General features: G+C 43.2%; 1 protein-coding gene across 1 annotated transcript in view; it reads right to left on the minus strand.

Moving 5' to 3' along the window:
- The window catches only part of KPNA6 (karyopherin subunit alpha 6), a 30,822-nt gene that overhangs the window by 7,103 nt on the left and 7,238 nt on the right, over nt 1-16,481 (minus strand). Inside the window, exons 2-10 of the mRNA XM_035121244.3 lie at nt 10,424-10,560; nt 8,587-8,682; nt 8,153-8,252; nt 5,916-6,010; nt 4,697-4,828; nt 3,658-3,746; nt 1,510-1,609; nt 752-915; nt 55-133 (exon numbers count right to left, since the gene is read on the minus strand). Of these exons, the coding sequence (XP_034977135.1) occupies nt 55-133; nt 752-915; nt 1,510-1,609; nt 3,658-3,746; nt 4,697-4,828; nt 5,916-6,010; nt 8,153-8,252; nt 8,587-8,682; nt 10,424-10,560 (992 nt within the window). The remainder of the gene's footprint in view (nt 1-54; nt 134-751; nt 916-1,509; nt 1,610-3,657; nt 3,747-4,696; nt 4,829-5,915; nt 6,011-8,152; nt 8,253-8,586; nt 8,683-10,423; nt 10,561-16,481) is intronic.

The following is a 16,481-nucleotide window of genomic DNA, read 5'->3' on the forward strand; positions in this document are numbered from 1 at the left end:
TTCCCGTATCCTGAATTTGGGACAGCCCCATTTAACTCTTATTCCCAACATCACCTGGGTCTGGATATCATCCCCCGTCACAATGTTGCCAACAGCTCGCAAAGCTGGGGAGGCCACCTTGTAATCACTGTGCCTGCCAGGAGAAGAAGAAAAGGACAAGATGCTCACCTTATTACCCCACAGAAGGAACACCCCAGTCCCTATCTCAATGCTTCACTCCTCTTGGCACTGGCAATGCTCTACCATTTTGAGTGTGGTACTTCTGCCCTACTTAAGACATCTCCTTTATTTTATTTATTTCATAAGATTTATGTGCCACTTAATTGTGTGTTAAAAAAAACCCAAAGAAAAATTATGGTGCTGTTCACATTATCCCACCTATTTATTCCCTTTTAAATCCAGTGTGTGCGCACACACACATATGCAGGGGCTGGTGCCATTCCATGCTTCCTGTGTCAGAAGGTCTCAGTACCTATAATGTACATTAACATTATCCCCCTTCTGATGAATGGAAGCCACTCTAGCCATAATAACGGTCAATATTAATTCCATATGGTGCTTTTGTAAAACTTCCAAAGGTTGCCAACATTTCTCTTAGGCCAACATGTGGCTAAAATTATGACACACATATCCCTGTAATGTAAGAGATATGCCCTTCTATAAATCCCAGCTATAGAGGGGAGGCAACTCTGCCATTACACACACACACACACACACACACACCAACATCCTTCAGAGGCTGGACACTTACATCAGCAGTTCCACCAGTCGCCGACACACCCCTGAATCTATTACAGCCTGGATTTTCTCATTGGGGCCATCCGACAGGTAGGAGAGGGCCCAGCATGCATCCGCCAGCAAGTCCGAGTCACTGCTGAAGAGTAAGCGTGACAAGACTGGCAAACACGATGACACCTACCAAGAAGCACAATTGTAAGGGAAAGATAGTAAGATCCCAAGAGAGGCAGAATGACAAATAAGACAGTGATAAATTGGGAGTGGGGACCAGGACAAGTTGCAAGCATCGAAGGTGAATGCCTGTCAATTGCAAGACCAAACTCCTGTCCAGCTTGACGCATAATATATAAATCCATTTGGGGAAAGTGGGGAGGGATTGTTTGAACCAATGGCCCAAGCTACAAATCCACCCCCCTTCATTTCCCCTACCCTGGGGCTTGGGGCTGTTGCTCACGTTCACTCTGCCTACTGGAGAGCACAGCAGGGTCACAATGGGATGTCCGTGTAGAAGAAACTCATGCTTATTACTTCACACACACACCAGGGCTAGTAGTGGATATTTTTGCCAAGGGCCAACCCTGAAACTTTCTTCCAGACATAGTAGTTTCTTACTACTACAGGGTTAAGAGTTTTTGGCCCCACACATTACAAAATATGAAGCATGTGGGTGGAGTGTGGGTGTGGGCATCTACTTCAAATGGTATAGTCTAGAGTTCTACAACATCATTCTGTGGAAGGTGCCAGGGCAGAGACCACACTTTTATATCTCACCTTCTCAAATTCAGGGGGTGGATTTTTCCCTCTGCACAAGTTTGACAAGGCCCAGACAGCATTTCGTGTCATTGTCAACCTGGTGGATTTTGTGAGGAGTCTGGAAAACAGGCAAATTATACTTTATATAAATATTACATTGCTAAATATAAATCTAGAGATTACGATTGTTTGTTCTTACAGTCATCATTTTAATCAGTTAAAACTCTTCTAATCCTTAAGTCCTTTTCCTTTCAGCGACAGCTTGAATTCAAGCTCAACTGCAAATGTAGAAAAGGAGAATCTGAAACACACCCAGATCTTTCTGGTCTGTTTAAAGAAAAGTTGGGTTAAAGGTGAAGGGACCCCTGACCATTAGGTCCAGTCGTGACCGACTCTGGGGTTGCGGCGCTCATCTTGCGTTATTGGCCGAGGGAGCAGCTTCCGGGTCATGTGGCCAGCATGACTAAGCTGCTTCTGGCGAACCAGAGCAGCACACGGAAACGCAGTTTACCTTCCCGCTGTAGCAGTACCTATTTATCTACTTGCACTTTGACGTGCTTTCGAACTGCTAAGTTGGCAGGAGCTGGGACCGAGCAACAGGAGCTCACCCCGTCGCAGGGATTCGAACCGCCGACCTTCTGATCGGCAAGCCACAGGCTTTGTAGTTTAACCCACAGCGCCACCCGCGTCCAAAAATCCACCTCAATCCAAAATCCAAAATGCCTACTATGCCACAATGAACACTTGCAAGATACGTCTTATTCCGCACCATCAAGTTTTATCCTGCCCTTTCTCCCACCTACTCAGGACAGCTTATGTGGAGTATCCTATTTTAACATTCGTGATTGACAGGTGGGCTGTCCCACCCAACTATCTTGCAGCCAGCTGGCTGTCAAGCACTTGGGAACTGCAGTGCAAGGGGCTTTGCAAAGTGCTGAGCACAGGGCTGGCAAAGCTGCTTTCTGCAGGGACCAGCTATGTGATTGAGTTCCCCACAGGTAAGTCTACCACACAGCAGATCCACCCACATCTCTATCTGCCCCACACCAGCATCATATGTGACATTAGGTGGGGGGCAAGTAAGCAAGATTTGGGGGTGGGAGGAGGGAGGACCATCTTGAGAGCCAAACTGCAAACTGTGCCAGGCCACATTTGTCCCATGGGCTGGAGATTTCCCAACCATGACTTAGGAGATATTGCTTAGGATGAGAGAACTGGATCATGGACTGTTTTGGTTGAGGGCTTCCCATAAGCATCTGGATGATCATTGTGAGAACAGAACACAGGAGATGTGTTTGGCTTGATCCAGCAGGACTACTCTTACGTCACCTAGCAAATTTAAATGACCAAGTGGAAACCTGAATCTATTAGCCTCTCTGCTGCTCAACTAAACATGTTTGTTTATTACATTTATATCCCACCTTTCCTCCAAGGAGCTCAAGGTGGCATATAAAATTTTCCTCCTCCCCCATTTTATTCTCATAACTGTCCTGTGAGATAGGTCAGGCTAAGAGTGTGAATGACCCGAGGTCACTGAGGGATGAGCGGGGATTTGAAACCTTGTCTCTCAGGTCCTAGTCTTAACCTATCTATCCATCCATCCATCCATTCAATCATTTTTAAAATTTGTATACCGCCCTACACCCTTAGAGCTCAGGGCGGTTCACAATATAAAACTGGCTCTCATCCACGTTCTGATCTTCATCCACCATTCCATCCTTCATTATCAGGAAGGCCTTGCACGTTCTTCCCTGAGCAGAGATCTTTCCCACGCATCCCTCCTCAGGTGAGCCACATCACTAGCATCATGCTAAACCACCATGAGTTTCTTGCAATCTGGCCTTCACAAGGCGAGCCACACCAAAAATACCTACAGGGTTGTTTAAAGTTATTGGAGTGATAAGTTGTGTGTTACTAAGAAAAATGAGTCTCCATCCTGGACCTCTAGCCAGTCTGGTCTGGGGAGAAGTCTCCTCTAGACTCCAAATATGGTGATCAATTTGATCCTACTCAAGAGAAAAATCCCACTGGGTCTTCCCAGGGCAGTTTCATGCCACCTAACAAAATCTTTACGTCCATGGCTGTAGAATGGAAACAAAGGAACACACGCACACACACATTGCCAAGGAGCACCCGAAGTCGGAGTTTCATGCAACAGCTACTCACAACAACAAGGGAGGGAGGATGCCACAGTTGAGGACGTAATCACGGCAGGCAGAACTGTCTCCAGCAATGTTCCCCAGTGCCCAAACAGCCTGGAAGAAGAACAGGAGCTTCAGCACTCAGTCACTGAATGGAGAGGGAATGGTGGAGCAGAAATCCCTGGGCCCCTCAAAGAATCCAATAACTTGTGGCAACTTTGAGCTATTTGTCATTTTTGCAATTAAAACGTGGCAAAGCTTTTTTTCCTGAGAGTTTCTGCACACACCAATGTGGGCAGCTGCTAATTGCTGTAGGGAACTACTGCCAAATGTTTGGTTGAAATCAGTGTAAAATGCATCCCTAGCTTTCTGATCTTGCTCTCCCTACTTTGAATCATTGACCCACAGTGATTCAAGCTCCTATGTTCCCTTGCTGCCCCATTCCCGTTCTTGTCAACTGCTCTTGAGCATGCCTACAAAGCACTAATACCATCACAGGCCCTGCTCACTGCTGAGCAGTCAGGATACTTTTATTATTATTATTATTATTATTATTATTATTATTATTATTATTATTTATTAAATTTATACAATACCTTTCACCAAGAGACCACAAGGCGGTTTACACACACACAAACACACACCACATTAAAAGGCCAGAGATTGATTAATAGCCCAAGGCCTGGTTGAAAAGGAATGCTAATGATATGTAACTAAGGCACCTGGCAAGTCTCTCTGGAAAAAGCATTCCACAAATGGGGAGCCACCACAGAAAAGTCCCATTCTCGTGTTGCCACTCTCTGGGTCTCCCTTGGAGGGTGCACATGAAGAATGGTATCAGATATTGACTGCAGGTTCTGGGTCAGTTCATACGGGGAAAGACAGTCCTTGAGCTTTCTGTGACATCCCTGCAGCTTTGTCAATGACATTGAAGGGGCAGGGTAGGGGCTTCACAAGCAACAAGGAACAGCCAGTTTTTGTCATATAAAAGCTCTGCAGCAAAGAAATTAATTGGAACCACTCTCCCATAGCTAAGCCAAAAGCTCTCCCTGAAAACGCCTTACCTGCTCTTGGACATCTTCAAAATCAGAGCTCAACAATTCAATGAAGATTGGAACTGCTCCAGCTTCTATTACTATTTTGGTTTGTAGTGAAGTGCCCGAGGCAATGTTTGTTAATGCCCATGCAGCTTCAAACTGAAAAGTAACAAGCAACCAATTAAAGGAAGTCTCCAACAGAAGTACACTGTACAACAGAGCAGTGGCCCCCAAACTCCCCACCCCAGACACTTGAAAATCACTGATGGACATAGTGTACCACTTAATGGTTTTTCTGCCTGTTAGAGCAATTGCAATGAGCTGTGCGAGATGTTGCGTGATTTTTAATCGTCTTTTTATTGCTTCTGTTATTTCTAATTTTGTATTTTATTGTATTACAATTCACACGCAACAAAATTCAAATTGTACTGCAATAAAACACAACACAAGCAACAAAAAAGCAATAAAAATACAATTAGAAATTCAATATTAATATTTTATATGGACATGCCATAGGCCACCTGAATGAAGGACTACAATTTGGAAATTCCTGCAACAGAGGATTAGTTGTCCTGGATTTTAGCTGAAGCAAGTCAAAACTGACTTCTCACAGAACTGTTCAGTTTGTGCCTTGAGAGAAACATTTCACACAGCAGAGCATTTCAGAGGTTGGACCCTTTGTTGACATGCTGTGACCAGGGTTGTGGTGAAAGTTCAAAGGACTTAATCAAATTTTCTAATGGGGGTGTACAGGCAAAATTTGGAACCCCTACTCCCCCCTTCTGCCCAAAAAACAGGAGCCATTTTACTGATTCTCTGAAGATACAAAAGACACCCTCATGGAAGAAGTTTACCCATTTTAGCTGTAGTGGCTAAAGCATCACCCTTAACTTTTTAAATCTTAATTAACTTTAATTTGAGAGAGCATAGCCTCCATTTTCTTTTCCCCACCATGCCCCAGATTGATGCTGTGTCTGGGACCGTGGGGGAACCGAAAGGCAGTCAAACAATAGAACCAGTCTATGGATATCACATTATGTAAGTGAGCTTTTATGTTATAGGTTTGTGGGTGGATGCTTAATGTTTGGTGGGAAGGAAAGTCAGACCACAGTCGTGGCTACAGTCACAAAGCAAAGGCACAAGCACTAAGAGTGACAAGGAGGCCAATTTAATTTCCAGAGAAACAGATGAAAACCTTATTGATAGCACTAAACATCAAATGCAAAGGAATCTCATTCTCACTTACCTGCAATGTGCAGTTTTCACTTTTTTTGAGGAACTCCACAAACCTGTCCACCACACCCTGAGTATTGATCACTTCATCTATTGGAGGATTGGGCTCTAAACAAAGGGGAAAAGACTACTGTTAACACATACTTTTTTCTCCACTACACCAGTGGTATGTTAAAATAGCACTTAGGCACTTCGTTTGTAAGCAGTTAGCACAGATAGTGATGTGAGAAAATTCTCCAGAGAATATTCTCCACAGCTCTCTTTAGTTTTGCCTTAAGAGTTTGTCAGACACAAAGTATGCTTTAAAAGCTTTGGCTGTAAAAGAAGAAGTGGAAGATATTTTATCAAATCGTATAAAGTCCCTGATACTAGATGAGGCAGTATTTTGGCTAAGAGTACTAAAATTTCATGACCTTATTGCTCCAGTAGTGAAATGGATAACATTATTAGAATTGGACACACCAAGGTTAAGTAGGGTGGTTGAGTCATTTAAATAACTAGAATATCACTTTGAAAAAGTGATGCCTTTGAGCAAGAAGAGAAACACTCTGAAAGAGGCAGTTAAGAAAAGAAATGGCTTTGCAGCCAATTCACTTTGCTGCAAATATCCTTGATCCCAAGTATAATGGCATTCATTTATCACAAGATGAACAAATTCAAGGTACCGAGTTCATTGATCTCAAAATATCAGCAAGTGCACCAAATGATGCACAATATATTCTGGCAGAGCTGGCAGCATATCGTGCTAAGGAAGATTTTTTAAGGAAGTCATATGTATTGTATCATTTTCAATGCATTAAAATGAATGCATTGTTTTAAATGAAAATTCTCTAATATTCTCATTAATCGAGAATATTCGAGAATATTCTCCAAAAGATTATTCAATAATTTAACATCACTAAGCACAGATGCCCTTTTTATCATTTTCCATCACTGACAGGAAGGCAAGATATTTGTTCCGACAGCTGAGGTTCTCAGCATTCAATGAATACTACACCTGGGAAAAGGGAAGATTGCGTATTGACAAGCGCTTAGCTCCTGCATGTGATGGACAACATAGAGCTCAAGGTCACCACCACCAGGCCTTCCGTATTTTCAAGACTCTAATACCGGTATTCTAAATTAAAATGGCCGTTGCATTAAGAATATAGCATAAGAATGTCAGAAGAGCCCATATAGTCCAGCATCTTGCTCTCCGAGTGGCAGTGAAATACCTATGGGAATCTTGCAAGCAAGTCACTGGTGCAATAGCACTCTCTCCTCACTTGCTATTCCCAGGAACTGATAAACAGAGGCATACTAGAGACAGAACATAGTTTTATCCTCCATGAATTTGTCTAATCCTCTTTTAAAGCCATCGAGATAGGTAACAGAACCCACAATTTAATTATGCACTATGTGGATAGGTACTTTCTCTCAATGACTCACACCCCTTATTCATTCAACATTCAGCTTCATTGAATGGTCAAGGTTTTAATATTATGAAAGACAGCGAAAAACTCACTTTTCTACCCACTTTCTCTACACCATGTATAGGTCTACAGACCTCTCATGTGACTCCTTGCTCACCTTTTCTCTACATTAAGAAGCCACAAATGCTGCAAACTTTCCTCATTGGAAATCAGGGTTGCTCTTTTCCCAAACTTTTCTAGCTCTGTAATATCCTTTCTGAGGTGAGACAACCAGAATTGTATACAGTATGCCAAGTACAGTCACACCATAAGATTTGTATAACAGCATTATGACATTGTCACTTTTATTTTCAATCCCTTTCCTAAGGATCATTAAAATGGAACTTGGCTTTTTCACAGCTGCCACTGACAAGGCTGACATTTTCATCAACTGATCCACTATGGCACCAGTTCAGACCCTATTTGTATGTGTGTGTTTTAACCCCATGTTCAGGGTTTCTGCTTTCTTTATAAGAAGCTCTTCAAATTAGGGCCAACAGGGCACACATACATCCATAGGCACTGTTGGAAAGGGTCACAAAATGGTTTAAAAATCTAAAAACACCATATCTCATTCCAGGGTTGAAAGGTTATCAATATTCCAACCCCATGTTTGTATATCCCCAATTCTTAACTTATTATATTCCACCTATTCAGTCCAGTTTCATTTATGAGTTTTTCATATGTTTCTGGCAAACTAAGCAATTAAAGCATCTCAAGGTCCAACAAACAAACAAAATACACACAACATTCCTACAATTTCTATTCACAATAGAAAATTCTAAATAGTTATATTTACCTTTTGAAAGCAGTTTCCTGAAGCGCTGGGTAGTTAGTAGCTGAAGATCAGGGTCCTCTGAGAACAGCATTTCCACCATCTCCCTTGTGATTACACCTTCCTGAAAAAAGCCCATATGCAACAGTCCTAAGGCTAGCTCTTCAAAGCAACGCCCAAATCTAACAGTTCTTCAGATGAGAAACTACCAAACTGGATCTAAGAACATGCAGGTTTAGATCTTGTAAGGTCCTTTTATTTTATTTTTAATTAATAAACCAGGTCATCATCTTACACCTCTTCAAAAAAACAAACAAACTAAAAAGGAACAGCGGAGAGTAAAGTAAGTTACTTAAAACAGTTCTTGATTTCTGTACTAGCAAGATTATAGTGGTATAAGCCAAAGCACAACAAATGCCATTAGATGGGAATATGACACAGCTTCTGAGACTACTTACCCCACCTGTGGTGGAACTGACAAATGAGTCCACATGAGGACTGTCAGACATAGCAGCATCTTCATTAATTAGCTCCACATTTCTTCGTTTAAAGAGCTGAAATAGAAAATGGATATGTATCAAATCAATGGCAAACAAAAATGCCAAACGTTGGGCATAAGCTAATGCCTTCAGGTCACTGAAGTCCCCTTCACTCTTTGAAAGCAGGGTTCTATTTGTTCCCATCAGCATTTAAGATTCATCTGTCATGAAATCCTCTTGTGAGAATTATTCACTTCTAAAAAATCAGAGTTCTAGGACACAAATTCTATACTACCGGTAGTGCAGTATGACTGAAGAGAAGAGTGTGTGCACTGCAATCATCCAAAGCACTGTTTACTTCAGCTGCAGTTAAGCTTAGCAAGAGACACAGCTCATCCTGGCTTGCTACTTGTTCCTCAAGTCTCACAATCTACAAGTTCTGAGGGGTAAAATTTGGGGTTTGCCTCCCTCCCCTGCTGCCCCATCCCCAAATCGAATTTGCAGAACCACATCTTCTGAAACAGATACAGAACACTAACAGCAAAACCTACAAAAAGCCTCATCAGGAAACACTGGTTCCTTATACAGTGTTCAAGTTGTTGAACACTGTATAAAGGCACTGTCTAGAGCAGGGATGGCGAACCTATGACACGCGTGTCAGACGTGACACGCAGAGCCCTCATTGCTGGCACGTACCCCATCGGCCCATTCGTGCTGTTGTTGTTGGTTCACCCCCCCATTTGTTCTCCCGCTCCTCCTCACGCTACAGCTTGTCTCCGCTGTTAAAACCCGTTGTCTCCGCTGTTAAAACCCGGATCCTGTTGTTGTTGTTGTTGTTGTTGCTGGTAGCCAGAGATTGGTTTTTTAACCCTTTCTGTGCTGTTTTTTCTGGCACTTTGGCAGATGATGATTGGGTGTAACCGCGTTACTTTTTTAACCCGTTCTGTGCTGGGTTTTTTGGCACTTTGGCAGACTATGTCGGTACTGTGTATTAGTTCCAGCGAAGGTATTATTCGTGATTTATTTCTGTTCTCTTTCCCCCCCAAAAAGCAAAGCAACTTTTGCACCCCCCTAAAAAACCTCCAAAACTTTGGTCAGCAGCTCCCCCAAAAAAGCTCGGCAACTCTGGGCACTTTGTGATAAATAAGGGGCTTTTGGTTTGGTTTGGTTAAATAATTAGTTTTGGGTTTATTAAATACAGTTATATATTACAATTATACATTTCTGTTATTTAAATTATAAACATCGCAAAATTATGGGTTTTTTCTCGAAGTGACACACCACCTGAGTTATGCTCGTTTTTTTGGTGAATTTTGACACACCAAGCTTAAAAGGTTGCCCATCACTGGTCTAGAGATTTAGTTTATTTGCATTTTACTGAAACTCCATATAAGGGCATTTTTGAGATACAAGTGGAAGATCAAGAACAGTAGTTTTGTTTATTAAAAGGAAATGCTCTCTAATACTTCCTCTCATTACCTGTTATTGTAGCATACCAGAACAAAGACAGCCTCAGGCAACGCATGTGTCCACTAATTAAAACTGGAACCCACCCACCTACCTGCAATTTTACGCCAATTCAGGTTAGGTCAATTCAGACCCAAATGTTTTATTATCCATTTTGTTGTTCTGCCAGCTGCCTAGGAACCGCACAGCCAGTGATGGCAATGACCAAAGAATCATTTACACAAGAAATTGAAACTCATCTGTCTCCTACACTACAGAAACACATAGCACAGCCAGAAGTAGAAACTATTAGCCTGGGCCCTATTTCTGGTTGACCTACATGCTTGCTCACCATCCACACAGAAGTTACCTGCTGCTCCCGCTTCTGTTTGCGTAGCTGTATCCCTTCTTCTTCTCTCCTCCGGCGCATCTCCTCGGGGTTCAGTGCCTTGTTTTTGTAGCTCTTCATTCTGTAATTGTTCTCTTTTGCTGGGCTCGCCATGGTTTCTACAGCAGAAGAAAAGAAGAGGTGTCATTTTTACTCCATTTCTTTGGGCAACCAAAAGAAAACAGGGCATAGTCCTCAAACATAGGGACTGTTTGCAACACTTGCCAAATGGTTTCAACATAATCCAACAATCTATTTGCAGATGAGGAACAGATCGTGCAGTGAGTCGGGACATTGCATGGATGAGGTTCCCTGTGCTCTATCCCCAAGTAGGGCTGGGAAAGACCCCTGCTTCAAATCCTGGCCCACTGCTGCCAATCAGTGTAGACAATGATGGGCTAGATCAGGCATCCCCAAACATCCCAAAACGGCCCTCCAGATGTTTTGGACAACAATGCCCATCATCCCTGACCACTGGTCCTCTTAGCTACAGATCATGGGAGTTGTAGGCCAAAACATCTGGAGGGCCGCAGTTTGGGGATGCCTGGGCTAGATGGACCAATGGACTGAATAGGTATAGGCAGCTGCTTATGCCTTAAACCCTCACAAAACTGTAGTTTTTAAAAAAATTCTCCTTCAGGAAGGTGTACACACACACACACACACACACACACACACACACACACACACACACCTATCTAAGGAGAGCAATGAGCCCAGAAGAGAAAGTGAGTAGCAGCTCATTGCAATCTAAAAGGATTATAAAGGTATGCAACATAAATGGTTAAAATGATTAGCTGCTCAGCTGCCTAAAAGTCCACCTATGTTCCAAAGCCAACCTCCCTGCAGAGAACACCCTAGAAGCTCTGCTCTTAGAGTATAAGTCCAGGAGAACTTCCCCAACACCAAACGGGAATGCTGTCAAAACCCAAGTTGGTCAAACATTCCACCTTTGGCCAGGTACAGAACCTGCAGAGTGCGCCAGATTGCTTCTTCAATCTTGTGCTACTGCAGGAAGCAGCTGTAGAAAAATAAAGGAGGGATGAGACTGAAAAGGAATTTTTATATGATACAAGTAGGATCTAGCACCTGTTTACCCAATTTTCAACTTCCAATCCCACTTTCAGCCAGCCTTTGGTTCAGGCTTTGCCCAGGCCTTAACTCAACCAATCATAACGAGGTATGCACGATAATGGTATCCCGTTCCCATAGCAACATCACATGTCACAAAAGAAGACTTTCAACTTCACTGCAACGCTGGGCAGCAGAAGCTGCTTGTCAAATGGGCTATAGTGGGGAACCACCAATAAAACAGCTAAGACAGCTCTGCTTCACTCAGGATGACTGCAAAGCTCTTCCTGGAAAATTTCAACTGTCGTTCCCACCACAAACTTACATAATGTCTAAGGAATGGCTGCAAATCTTTAACAATCTAGCCCAGATCCACTTCCCTCTCAATCCTCCTAGTTACTTTTCCCTGAATCCTCCTAGGTTACTTTCTCCTGCTCTTGAACCTCTTATTCCACTACTCTCTACAGCTTTAAGATCATTTGCTCCTGAATTCTTCCTGTTCTCCCTTGGTGCCGCCTCTGCCTGGGAGTTGTCTACAAAGTACCACTCATCTTCCTTCAAAACTCCCCCAAACCCAGATTTTCCACAGAGCTCAAGCTAGCCCTCTACTCCCAACCACACCCATCTAAGTGCTATGTACAACTGCATTTTCTCACCCTTCGTCACCCTCCTGCTTCTGTCTCCTATCAAAACTTAAGACTGGTGTTTTAAGAAAGGCCAACACCCACCCTAAGTCCTTGAAGACACGGACAGCTATAAACCTATCTAATCATTCTCACTGAAGGTCAGTAGCCTCGGCTGCTCAAGCCTTTACCAAAACTGACTCAGGAAGCACAGCAGAGCCAGGTCCAAACTTCAGCTGTGGCTTTCCAGGCTTCTGTTAACAATGTCGCAGCTTTGTGCTTCCTACCTCACTAATCATCTCCGCTGAGTAATTGCTGAAACCCAGATGTCTAAAACCGGGCCTTGCATTGCTGAGTCAGACTCAACAGCAGACAGAAGGGGGGGGGAGCTAATGTGTATATGGATTAGAGAAATGCAGCAGTGTTTTTATCCCAACTCACATCCTAATAAAGGGAAGCCCAAGCAGCAGGAATTGTGGGAAAACAAATGTGGCTGTGCTGGGGGTCAGCAGGACAGAGAAATTCCCCTGTATAGCACTATACAAAATGTTAGAAACAGCCCACATCACTTTAAAAAAAATATTATTATGCCAAATGTGAAAGAATCAAGGCCGCATCAGAGGTTTACCTAGGTTTTTTTGGGGGGGTTCTTCCCCAACCACCCCATTCACCTTTACTGGCACCTGTCTGCAGGTATCTGGTATATTTTGATGGAACCACTGTTTTTTAAATGGGTCTTTCTTTAGATCAGTCATACAGGTGATGCCATCCAACTGACCATCATGTAGCCTAGCCCAGCCAGCATCAAGGCAGTATGCAACACAACTGGACTATGTGCAGAGGTCACAGAGAACAAACAAAGCAGCAGTAGGTTCACTCTCAGGATCTATTCCTTGGAAAAAGTGCAAGGAATATATCCTGCTCCTTCATGACACAGTAACATCCTGTGCCCACAGCTCAGAGGTTGCAAAGTACACACTTAGAGCTCAAGAACTTAGTCAAGGGCTGGAGTATGGTTTGATGGCAAAACATGCTGTCTACCTTCCCCACATGTCTCCTACACTGCCATTCCCTCCCAACTTGGAATCAGATGTACACACCAGTCTAGAAACTGGGCCCAAACTCATTCAGCAATCTCCTCACTTGAAGTCTTTGCTTCCATCTTGACTAGTGATATCCTAAGCCCTGCTAGCCTCTGTGGAAATTCCAAGTTCCAAACAGCTGCTCCCCGTAAATATGGAATCTGACAGTACTACTGTTGAGGGGGACAGTGGAGAATTGCTAAGGCACTGCAAAGGAAGGGAGAATAAACACACAGATCTCCAGTTCTCTTAATTATATACCCAGCAGGTGTCTTCAAGGGACCTCTCTGACAAAATCCTGTACTATCCAATACAGAGCTCCCATCACCCAGTAAGAGACTGGCTCACAAGTTAAATCCAGCAAGCTGACAGCAGAGTGCGACAGAGTGCTTGTCATCTTTGGCTCCTGGTGCCAAGGGAAGTATGAGGAGCCAGTGAGCAGTTTGGCAGCAGACACCACCTGCAGACATCATCGGCTTAAAATGCAGGCTCCTCCATGCAAACTAAGTCCAGGATTCAGCAGGAGTATTTTGTGATGGTCTCACTCTGTGCCAAGCATGCAGCAGTCACTAGGGAATGACTAACTAGATTTTCCCCTTGCTCATTTCTCTGGATTGAGAGAAACTCTCAGCTCTGTTCAAGCTTCCCTTCTCCTGACATACTAAATATGCAAGACAATCACACCTTCAGAAAACACATGCCCAGTTTAGACCCCGTTTTATGTGTCTGAATCCCACAAATTCATGTTTTATTTGTTTTTAGATGCTTTCATGCTGTTGTTTAATTGGTTTTAGGCTGTATTTTGTTTTAACATCATTGTTTCTTTTCACCATTTAGATGGTTTTCAAATACTAAGCTGATGATAAATGCTTTTCTAAAATAAATAAAGGCACAGAAACCCCTCTCAGACTACCCTCCATACATTCAGATAATGTGTGATGGGAAGATCTGAATCATGTCATTCAATTATTTGTTTTATTACATCTGTTTGCCATGCATATACAGTGGTACCTCAGGTTACAGGCTCCGCTAACCTGGAGGTAGTACCTCGGGTTAAGAACTTTGCCCCAGGATGAGAACAGAAATCGTGCAGTGGCAGCAGGAGGCCCCATTAGCTAAATTGGTACCTCAGGTTAAGAACGGTTTCAGGTTAAGAACTGACCTCCGAAATCAATTAAGTTCGTAACCAGAGGTACCACTGTATCTGTATTCTCTGGATAGTTTTTACCCATCAATAAAAAAATGCAGAATGCAAAATTTAAATGATAAAATAAAAAAGACCACTTAAATAAACCAGTTATGTGCCCTGAATTTCACTGGGTGGGTGAGAGAGAAGGTGCAAGTGCTTGCCGAAAGTGAGAAGCTGTGGCCCAACAGTCCAACGTGGTCTTGGAACTGTCAAGCTTTCTGTCTGCTCCCCCAAGTCAAAAACAGAGCCAACCTCTTGCTTTACAGAGATTCCCTTTCCAACAGGGCTCATAGTGAATTTCACAGCCAAACACAAAACCACCACCAGGTGTGTACCTACAGCCAGTCAAAGAAAAGGGAGGACAGGAAGGGAAAACAGAGCCCTGCTTTCTCCATACAGGAGTAGAAACAAAGAGGCTCCACTCTCTACATACAGCCACGGACACATTTAAATTGTCCTCCCCTAAAAGTTACCACCTCTCCAAAGGGCTCATGTATAGTAATTAGAACTCCGGTAATATTGACTCCTGTCAGGAACAACTGGGCTCCTGTACCGCTAGGAACCTGCTTTCAATGTACTGGGAGGCAAGAGGCTGAACTCAACATTCAAACAATACCTGAGCCACTTGCTATTTGCAACCAGTTTAGCAGACCCAGCATACAATCTGCTTTAGGAACATGTGTGTAGGCAAAGCCAGTAAATGTCATTTTAAGGGCTCAGCAAGTAATGGCCCTGAAATCAAACCCATTCCCACTCCTCACATGCCTTCCTCCCTGGATTGCCCAAAGTATCTTAAGGCATTAGAAGGAAGGACAGCCACGAGCACACAAGGAAGTGTGTAGGCAAGACTTGTTAGCAGGGCATGGGGGATGGGGAGAGGGGGGTAATCTCAAAGAAGTTTACAACCTACATTAAAACATCAAATAAAAACAATACAGAAGAAAACAATAAAGAAAGTCATATAAAAAGTATACATTCAAAGCAGCATAATTAACAGGAAATTAAAATATTACCTTAAAGTTTTCCTAAATAAAACATTAACACAGCAGAGTTAATTAAACTATCTTAAACGTTTCAAAAGAAAACATTACTAAAGGAAGTCAAATATAAAACACACATTTAAAACAGCATAATTAGCAAGAAAATAAAATATTATAAGCATAGAACATGTTCTGCTGTTATTGCTGCCAATCCTGTCAATGTTGGTTCATGGTGCCTGGCAGCTGTAAAAGCTGAGACGATGATCTGCGTCTGCACTAAGAGGCAACCAAGATGGTCCCTGGCATCTTCAGCAACCTCAGCTTTTATAGCAGGAGTCAGTCAGGGCCCTCCCCTCCCAGGCCAGGTGGAAAAAAGGCTACAAGGTGGGGAAGCGTGTTTTCTACAGTAGGTCTCACAGTCTTCTGTTACTATTTCTGTGGCCTTTTAGGAGTAGGGTTGGGTTGTTTTTAATGCTTTTCTCTTTCCTCTTGGTCTTAATATATCTATGTGGGATTTGCTGTTTGGTTGGTTGCAACTTTAGACCAGGCATAGGCAAACTCAGCCCTCCAGATGTTTTGAGACTACAATTCCCATCATCCCTAACCACTGGTCCTGTTAGCAAGGGATCATGGGAGTTGTAGTCCCAAAACATCTGGAGGGCCGAATTTGTCTATGCCTGCTTTAGACTGCCCTGGGCAAGATAAAGCAACTGACAAATTTAAGGAAGGAAGGAAGGAAGGAAGGAAGGAAGGAAGGAAGGAAGGAAGGAAGGAAGGAAGGAAGGAAGGAAGGAATGCACACACTGCAAACTGGGACCTATCCCAATGGTAAGATTGATCACCAAAGCCAAGAGTTTTGGGCATAGTTCCCTCTGTGGACAACAACAACATCTTTATCCCAGCAATTCTTTCAGCTCACCTGGTGTTGTGGTCACAGCTGGCTAACTCAATCCCACCCACCCAGTGAGCTCACATGAGCATCTGTGGAATGCACTACTTTGCTGACCAAGCTGGCTCCCACATGAGGGAGGAAAACAAAGCATTTTGAGATCTAGGACATAACTATGGCCATACCAATCCTGCCAAAGAAGGGCA

The sequence above is a fragment of the Zootoca vivipara genome, chromosome 6 (assembly GCF_965207765.1).
Source record: "Zootoca vivipara chromosome 6, rZooViv2.hap1.1, whole genome shotgun sequence".
Classification (NCBI taxonomy): Eukaryota; Metazoa; Chordata; class Lepidosauria; order Squamata; family Lacertidae; genus Zootoca; species Zootoca vivipara.